General features: G+C 40.1%; 1 protein-coding gene across 1 annotated transcript; it reads left to right on the plus strand.

The window, feature by feature from the left end:
• The first annotated feature begins 298 nt into the window (after nucleotides 1-298).
• On the plus strand, nucleotides 299-7,380 carry lpar3 (lysophosphatidic acid receptor 3). The gene is made up of 3 exons (XM_070832801.1): nucleotides 299-411; nucleotides 1,563-2,317; nucleotides 5,164-7,380. Exons 2-3 carry the CDS (start codon nucleotides 1,576-1,578, stop codon nucleotides 5,490-5,492), a joined length of 1,071 nt encoding a protein of 356 aa, XP_070688902.1. The 5' UTR covers nucleotides 299-411; nucleotides 1,563-1,575; the 3' UTR covers nucleotides 5,493-7,380.
• Nucleotides 7,381-9,878: the final 2,498 nt, after the last annotated feature.

Genomic DNA, 9,878 nt, shown 5'->3' on the forward strand with positions numbered 1-9,878 from the left:
ATTTTTCACCAGGTGAACTAAAATCTTTGGAGCTCTAAAAAAAAAAAAAAAAAAAAATCACGTCAGTAAAAAATGATCTATTAATTTTCAGAGGAATGAATCAAATACATCACAACAAAAAACAGATGAAACGGTGGCTTCGCCAGTGTTTCTGATGGGACCGTGAGCTCGCGGGGCCTCGTGCGGTCGACCGGAGGAATTCACACGTGAGAGTGGGAGGCTCACGCCCTCTACGTCACCGGGCTGCAGCCTCAAAGTGAAGACGCGCAACTTTCCCGCCTCCACTCCGTCTCCTGGCCCGCTGCTGTCACCTCCCTCTGTCCACTGCTGCGGCGGAGCAACCGGACGGGAAACATGCTCATTACCTCCACACGGAATATTTCACAACTCCACTGAGGCCCTTCGACACAGGTACACTCACCTGTACAACTGCTCCTCTTTTTGGATTGTGTTTTTACTTCAAGATCAGTAGTTTTGTCTGCTTTATATTTTGGTTTCAGTGTTGAGAGTCTCTCTCTCTCTCTCTCTCTCTCTCTCTCTCTCTCTCTCTCTGTTCCTGTGTGGGAACTTATCTGGAAGTCAACAGGACAGGTTGTAAAGTTGATTGCATGATAAAAGAAGAAACTGCTTGAGACCGTGTTAGGCTTAGGTCTTGTTTTGCAGCATATCAATGGTGTTTACCCAAAGAAGTGTTTGTACAGGCAGAAAACTCATTTGTCATTTGACTCGACTGAGCCTGATGTCAGATAGTTTTCATTTTATTGTTGCTGAGGTCATTATCTTAATGGAGATCACTGTGACTTTAGCAGCTTCTTCTAGTGAGTGGGTTTTGGGCTCTTGCACGTGCCAGTGGTGCAATGCACATTTACTCAAGTGCTGCGTTCAAGTACAAATATGAGGTACTTGTCTTTTACCTGAGTCTTGTCTTTTCATACTTCTAGTCCAATGCATTTCATATTATTTCTTTATTTATTAGTTCTACAAAAACAATCAATTGATTAATGGCGAAAATAATTGACAGATGAATCCACAATAAAAACAATAAATTATTTGCTGTCCTATCCAAATAATTAGCTCCAACTTCAACAGTAAAATTCTGCTTTTACATTAATGCTTGAGTAATAATCATCTAAATATATATAACGGTACAACAGTCACAGGTGCCATGCAAGCACTTACACCTTTATATAATACTTTAAGCATATTTTAATATCACACTTACTTACTTGTACTTAAGCAATATTTATATGTGAGTATGTGGTATTAGTAATTGTACTATGAGCACTTCCTTTAAAACTTCCTCTACCAGTGCAAGTCACTAAATCTCTCTTTACCTTTTGGCAATCTGTCAGAAAAATTGAGGAAAATATAAATTTTTTACAGTGCTAATTGTCCAAGCAGTAAACCCTCAGATGAGAAGCAAGAACAAAGGAATGTTTGGTAATTTTTGCTTGACAGAGGAAGTTTTCTGTTGATCGACTGACCAATTAATTGCCTAACCGCTCTTCTTTTTAATTGATGAATGGTTCCACCTCTTATGTTGTCTTGTTCTTATTTTACAGACTCACCTCTAAAATGGCTCAGCAGAACCAAAACTGTCATTATAATGAGTCCATGGTGTTCTTCTACAGAAACAGCGGCGCTGATGATAAATGGGACAATACACAGCTTATCCTGGTTCAGGTGGTCGGCTCTATCTTCTGCTGTTTCATCCTGGTCTCCAACGCCATGGTCATAGCTGCTGTCATCACCAATAAGAGATTTCACTACCCTTTCTACTACCTTCTTGCCAACCTCGCCGCCTCGGACTTCCTGGCAGGCATAGCTTACGTGTACCTCATGTTTAACACAGGCGAGGAGTCACGGAAACTTACAGTTAAAGGATACTTTATCCGTCAAGGTCTTCTGGACGTCAGCCTCTCAGCCTCGCTGGCGAACCTGTTGGTAATAGCTCTGGAGCGCTACATCTCCGTCATGAACTGGAAAGTCCACAGCAACCTGACGAAGAGGAGGGTGACCCTGCTGATCGTGCTGGTGTGGGCCATCTCCATTTTCATGGGTGCTGTGCCGAGTCTGGGCTGGAACTGCATCTGCAACCTGAACGACTGCTCCCAGCTGGCTCCCATCTTCAGCAAGAGCTACCTGATCTTCTGGTCCGTGTCTAACCTGGTGGTGTTCCTGGTGATGGTGGTCATCTACCTGAGGATCTACACCTACGTCAAGAAGAAGACTTCAATGCTCACGCCGCACACCAGCGGCTCCATCAACCGCAAGAGGACACCCATCAAGCTGATCAAGACGGTCATGGTTGTGCTTGGTAGGTGCAAAATCATAAAAATGTTATGATGTTGATGATAGAAGACAGAACAGCAAGTCAGATCGTTTTCTGCACCAGTCAGGTGTGAATAGTTGCGGTGTTAAAGAAGTTGCAACATCCAGGCAATTCACTGCATTGTAATCTATATTCCTTCTATTAGCATAACACAACAAACATTTGGCTTTTAGTGACTACGATAATTGCTTATCAGTGATTTGAGGGAACCTTAAATGAAAGCGGAAGAGTTGGCAAAATGTTTCTTTTATTTCTCTTTAGGTTATTTGTCACTATTCAGGGTTTGTTTTCTGATTAGTGGTTTAAACGCTCATTAACCCATTATAGCTTATTCTGTCATTCAACTATTTGCTTAATAGATCAATATTAAGTCTATAAAATGTGAAAAATATATTTAAAGATGCCCGTCACAGATTTCAAAACCTCAAAGGGACGTCTTTAAATTTCTTTTTCTGTCCAACTAACAGTCAGAAATCCAAAGGACATTAAGTTTACAGGATGTAAAACAGGAAAAAGAAGCAAATCCTCTCTTTTGAGAAGCTGGAGAAGGAGAGGCAATTCATTTTTTGTCCATGGACTCATTATTGCAGCACTACTCCACTCTGTTCCCCGAGTAAGAAAGCACAAAAAGTTTCCTTCTCCCCTCATGCATTTTCATCCTAGATGAGACAGTTTGATATCCTGGTTTGGCTCTTAGTTCAGGTGTTGCAACAGGATACATTGCAATAGAGGCACAGCCCTGAAATTGTTCCCCTCCCAGCGCCAAACAATCGGGCTGCACTAACATATTCTATTTGAGCACCAAAATAGGGGGTAATTATATATATATATATTCTCATGCAACCATAACGCACAATGCTCATTGTAGGTTCCCATACCATCAAAAAAGTGATGCATTTCTCATGAGTTCGCCTCGGTGTCGAATGTGCTCAGTTTTGTTTTCATACATTCTTCACACAACCATGCAGATAAAAACATGCATGAGATAGTTGTAGTGACTTTTGGGCCGTCGCCCTGCAGGATAATGGTCTGTCATTGTTCTTTGTCTCTTTGGGCACTCGGCTTGCCAGATGTCTCGATACAGTACGTTGCGTAGGAGCTGCCTCTGTACACACTTTATTCCAGCCTGCCGTGTAATTATCTCTCTCTGCAAGGACACAGCCTCCTCAGCCTGTGTGGCATACCATCCACACCACACCACACTGGCCTTCAATGAGCGTCCCCTAATCCCCTCCCATCCAAAAAAAAACTATGCTTGAAGACTCTGTCAATTGCTTTCACATGCTTTACAGAGTTCCCCTTGAACTTGTGGAAGTGATGCAGTGTCATTGCTAAATTCTCTTTGTTAAATAGCAACAATATTTGAGAGAAAAGGGAAGGAAATCTGAGGACACACACTCAGGTCCAGGACCATCATGGGATACATTAAGCAGCATGAAAAACTGTTGACTCTTGTTCTAAGAAAAGCAGTCTCCTCAGGAGGAAAAGGCAACTGGACAAACCAGTTTGGAGACGCATAACCCACATATTCTTTGTTATTACTAGAGTAAAATGAATGAGTGCAAAAGAATTAGACAGGGACGCAGTCAGTAACTGCTGCTGCTGATGTGTGTATATATACAGTGTGTTTAGATTTGGACTTTAATCAATTATTTAGTCAGTCAGATGTCAAACAAATAAGAATAAAATGAACTTCACTCTTCATTGCGCTAGTTTGCTAAAACATCTTCTTGTATTTTGATAGCCATCAGCCATTTGTTATTTTTTCAATTAAATAATAAGTAATAAATAATCAATTAATAAGAAATAATCTTGCCAAAGCATCAAAAAATACAAATAGAAACACACATACTGAGCAGGAAGATTTTGTAGCAATCAAACTACAGCACGCAGAGTTAGACCAGACCATCGTCAAGTGAATACCAAATGAGAAAAGGAAGATATGTTTGAAATGTATGTTCCCAAAATCCTCTGTTTCTTTCTTTGTCAAAGATTAAAAGGGAAGAAAGTCCACTTTTAACTTCAATGCATCAAAAACTGGAAGACCATTAAATGGGGTCTCATTCAATTTCAATGCAGTTCACTTTATTTCAAACATGTGGGCCATCAAAGACTATAGAAAAAAGAGGAGGAAGAATGGGTATAGAAATAGGAAAACAGTAAAAATGTGGCAAACGTTTTGACTTTAAGGCATGAGAGCAGTGGAAAACATACAAACTGAGATCAACGCTTCTACCAGACCTTCTTTGTTTGTGTGCACATGCATGTGTGCACATGTATGCAAAGAGAGAGAGAGCTGCAAAGAACAGAGCTTGTTTTTGTTCTGCAGATGTATTGAAGCCGTAGAGATGCTGGTACTGTCAACATTACCGTAGGTAGACAAGTTGCTACTTGTGGCTTCCTTTCTGTTCCAGAAATCTTTTAGTAGCTCTGTTTTGTGCCCAAACATGTTTGAAGTAGATGGCTAATTGGATGCCTCAGTAGCACTGCTACCTACCATACACATAACACAACACAGTAATGACATTGTGTTTGTAACCTGTGTCTGTCTGTTGTAAGGTTATTGGAATTGTATTACTCTGCTAAAATGCTCTTATTGTCCTACTTTCTGAGTTTTAGTTTCATTAATGGAAATACATGAAACCACCCAATACATTCTAATTTAGTTCTGATTAGTTTATAATGTAAATTTGCCTTTTTGATACCCATTTAAACAATCAAGAACCTTTAGGAAACAGGACTAAATCCATAATTTTCACAAAAAATGCTACATGTTACAAACATGTTACAAAAACTTAAGTGGGTGTGATTTGCTGTACTTTTTCCTGAAGGGGCCTTTGTGATTTGCTGGACTCCTGGACTCCTGGTTTTGCTGCTGGATGGCCTCAGCTGTGAGAGATGTAACGTCATGAAGCTGAAACGCTGGCTGCTGCTCCTGGCTGTGCTCAACTCCATCATGAACCCCTGCATCTACTCCTACAAGGACGAAGAAATGTGGACAACCATCAAGAACCTCATGCACTGCATCGGGAACGGCACGCGGCGGCAGCGGTCGACGAAGGCTAACGCCAGGCCGCTCAGCTCTGCTCAGGATACAGGCAACAGTCAGCCTCCGTCAGAGGACACAAAAAATGATGATCAGGGCATACTGAAGACCTGAAAATGGAACTTGTTAACTAGAACTTCAGTTCAGTTCAGACTGGACATAACTTACGAAGATACAGATTTGAGTTGACTTGAAAGGGAAACTACATCATTGTCTGCAGTCAGTTTCAGGGGGTCGTTGCTGTCCGCAGATTAAAAGTACTTTCTTGAAGAGACACTGCAGGCCAGTGGCTCCGCTGTAGAGCTGGAGTTATAGTGAGATGAAGATAAGAGGAGACACTGATGCACTACAAAGCCCCAAAATGGATGTAAAGATGTGCCTCTTAAGTTGTTTTTTCAGGATTTTACAAGTCTTGGACCCAACTTCCATTCATTTGAAATGGGAGATTCCCGTTGGTCTTTCAGCCCTTTTTGTCTTCCTCATCACATTCCTGTGGGTTATTCAAAGTTGGATAATCTTGTGCTCCAATGGCTGAAAAAAGAATCCAGTAAAAAGCTCACAGTGGTACATTTCTACATTTACCTCCAAGAAGGGTAAAAATCATGCAAAGGGTAACTTCTCTCTCTCCCTAATATACATTTGTGTACATCTGTGTGAATCCTATAGGTTTAATTCCTGTGTAGCTTTTGATGAAGCAGTACTGTAATGGATGATCTAGGTAAGAAATGTAACTTATTAATGGTCAGGCACTAAAAAACTGTAGGTTTGCTTGGGTAGCAAAGATTATTTTGAAGATTATTCCCTGTTTGTAAAGCCAGCAAAAAAATCCTGTAAACTGCTGTAGTCTTTGAATATACTTATACATCCTGTTAGGTGCTTTTCAAGAAGAGGTGAAGTAATTTAAACTGCATGACATCTAGCATGCTCAGCGTGGCCTGATTGCAATTCTAAGTTAGATCACATCCTGCTTTCTTTTGTAAAGGAGGGTTGGCTCTGGGGAATGGACAATAGACTCACTGCTCTCTTGTCCCTTCTGCCACCTTATATCAGTTCAGATACACAGCTACACTCCCTGTAGCATTTTAGCACATCCTCTTCAAGTCATTGAATAATAGCAGCTCTGACGAAACAGCTGCTCACCTGAGAGTGCAGGGGTTGTAAAATGATGTTGCAACACACTGGATTCCTGCAGTAGGTTCATCATACATTGAGTACCTGCAAGAAGCAAAGAGGATATGACTGAATAGACCGTAACTGAATAGACTGTAACTACCCAACCCCTGCCTGGCCGCTCTGACGACTCCATTGTTAAATCATTGACAGGGTTCAAATTCTTCTTCTTCAACCTGCTGTACAGTATTTATGGCATGCCAGCTGTAAAGGACATGACATTATTAAATCTGATTTGTTTTTGTCTTGGGAGTGCAGGAATGCCACATAGTGAGAGTGAGTGGAAAGGTTTACAGCTCCAGTGGTGGTTTTCTTTACTGAACTGAGAATATTCATGATCATTCCTGTGTTGTGCAACCTTTGAACTGTTGGAAATGTAAAATTATATAAATCAACAGCTTTTGGAGTTTCATGTTTTTTTGATGACTTGTACATTATGTCTGTCTATTGTTGCCTGACAAAATGATGACATGATACAGAATCAGCAAGCAGCATAGTTTTCATAGAAATTATCTTAAATAATATACAGAATGTAATGTGTCTTACAGTTTTATGAATTTTCTGGCATTTACTACATTTTTAGCTCTGCTAGTTTTGCGGGGGAAATGTTGTCGGTCGTTGGGTCCATCACTTTGGTCCAGACTGAAATATCAACAAATTGCCATGAAATTTCATACAGATACTCGCATCTTAATACTAATGACGTCAGTGTTCCTTTTAATGTAGCACCACCAGTTCGTTGCACCCTAAACACGCCAATGGGGATAACTGAGTTTTTGTAGCACCACCGCGAGGTTCACATTTTTGGTTCTGAGTGAAATATTTTGATTGATGAATAACTTTGATGATCTCCTGACTTTTCCTCCAGCTTCATTATCTGGTCAGTTTTAATTTGTTTATTACTCTGCGTGAGGACCAAATACCTGCAAAACTTAACTGCCTTAACTGTACTTTGTGTGTACTGCTAATTGGCAAATGTCGGCATGCCTGCTGAAGATCAGCATGCTAACATGATCACTTTTAGCATTTTAGCATTCAGTATGGCCTCTCAATGTAGCTTCTTTAAACCTTGCACACACCATCCACCTACATTAGCCAAACCAAACCATAAGATAACTTGTAAATCCTCTTTGACTGAGTCAGACTGCCTTCTGATTTTCAATGAAAATGATCATCACTGGCTGATAATACCTGCTCGTAATAGTAAGTCTATAAACGTCTGATGACACAGCAATGCAAATGTTAGTGTACGAATTACCAAAAAATAAATAAATAAAACAGTAAAAGGACTATCTGACGTCTTTCACTGTTAATAGTTGATGAAGTGCCACTGCTTGAGTTTTCTGGTGCTCAAGTGCTGCCACTTTAGGATGATTTGCTCTGTTCAGTTCAATTAGTGAATGACCTTCAGTTTCTATCCAGTAGGCTGAAGAGCTTGAGGACAACAAAATTGACTCCTAAGTGGGAGAAACAAGATCGGCTTCTGAATTAGACTGCAAATCACTCACTTTAGTAAAAATAGCCACACTATATACTCCAGAGTTACTACATCTTTCTGTGATAGATAGTAACTTCAACTACATGTAACTGTTTAAATTGTCCCAGTAAGAGTCACCTAAGATACTAGAGAGTGAAATACATTTAAACATTGAAACATACCAAGTAGGTTATAAACTGCATGTTGTCTTCATCTGTCATTTGCTTAAAAAGAGTGACTGTTACATAGCTCCTCTGGTCTCCCCAAAAAGCTGTTGAATCCTGTTAAAGTCTCAGATCTCCCCTGTAATTTTCTCAATCTGACATGCTTAAAATGCCTATTGTTCATAAACTTTCACTCTTTTCAACCACAAACCCACAGCTGTTTTTATTTTCCCCTGATTCTTTAGATAACCTGTTTTTACAGCGTTCCTAATCACATGTTATATTCTTATTATGCAGTAAAATCTCTCTCAGGATTTAGTCCCTTAAACCAGCACCCTTTGGCAGAGGAATAAAAGGTTCAACACTGAACATTTTGCTCACAGAAAACTGCTCAGGATGTAAATGACATTCAGTTTATGTTTCAGGTTGAGGTTTGAATTGATTCAAGTCATGTGGTTTCCATTAAGGGCGTGCTGTATTGTAGCGAGTACTGTATGTCCTCAGTAGAGCCCTCTGTAGACCTGTCGTGACTGCTGTCTGCCACTCTGGTTTTGCTTTCCCAAAAAACATGAACTGTAAACTGTGTGGTGTGGCAGGCTTTTTTCTACAGCTGTGCTGTAATTATGCATTCTTGAAAAGCCAATTAAATTTCACAGATGTTCAGAAATGCTGTCTTTTGGTTTGATCCAAATCTCAGGGCAAACAGAAGTAGTCATGTTCATCAGTACACACGATATATTCTGTTATGTAGATATGCACCATGAAGGCGAGGATTGAATTGAATTTAAAAATGTATCCTACGTACTTCCAGGACACATGATTATCATATGTGTCAGATATCAGCTGAATACAATGATACAGACCATATTATACCTGATGAATGGGGGCAAAGACACATTGTCAAAAGGAAAGGCCAGCACACAGTAAAGGTGACTGACAGGGCACCATCACAAATCACTCTACATATTACCATGTATGCCTCTCTCTCACCCAAGTACACACACACTCATACGCCAATGGCAGCGAGCTATCATAAATGCACCATACAGGCTTTCTGATGGTTACAGCTTCATCAGCACATGAGCACAAGTGTCCTCAGTGGAAATCACCAACATTGTTGAGCAGAATCGGGTATCATACCTCAACACTTATTCAGTTTGACCAAATTGAACTGAAAGCTGGCATTAAATGTTTGGTCAGATTTGTTGTCTAGTTTATTTGTTCTTAGATCGGGTAGCTAACTTTGGTCAGAATTCTTCATCAGAGATGTTTTTGTTAACATTTAACTGTTATGATGTGACCGTCATGTGAAGGTCCATACTTGGACCAAGCACTGGAAAAAACATGTCTCTAATTCCTCAAAGCAAGGTACGCTTACATGTTACTAAAAATAATGTTAGTATTGGTACAAAAAAGGCATTGTATTACAAAAGGTCACTGGTCTGGTACCTATTACCTCAACATCCAATGTTTCCTCTTGACATGTCTTTGAAGAAAACAATAAAATTCATCCTGTGCTGTAAATTTGGTGCCTAAAATGTGAAGAGTGTTGACATTAAAGGGACTACAATCATGTCTACCAGGGATGAATGTAAGTGTTTCCGCCAGTAAATGACACTAATGATGCAGAAGACAACTGAAGACTACAAATGGTGTTTTGGTGGTCAGTTCAGGTGCAGCAGAGACCTC

This window comes from Pempheris klunzingeri, chromosome 6 (genome assembly GCF_042242105.1).
Source record: "Pempheris klunzingeri isolate RE-2024b chromosome 6, fPemKlu1.hap1, whole genome shotgun sequence".
Taxonomy (NCBI): domain Eukaryota; kingdom Metazoa; phylum Chordata; class Actinopteri; order Acropomatiformes; family Pempheridae; genus Pempheris; species Pempheris klunzingeri.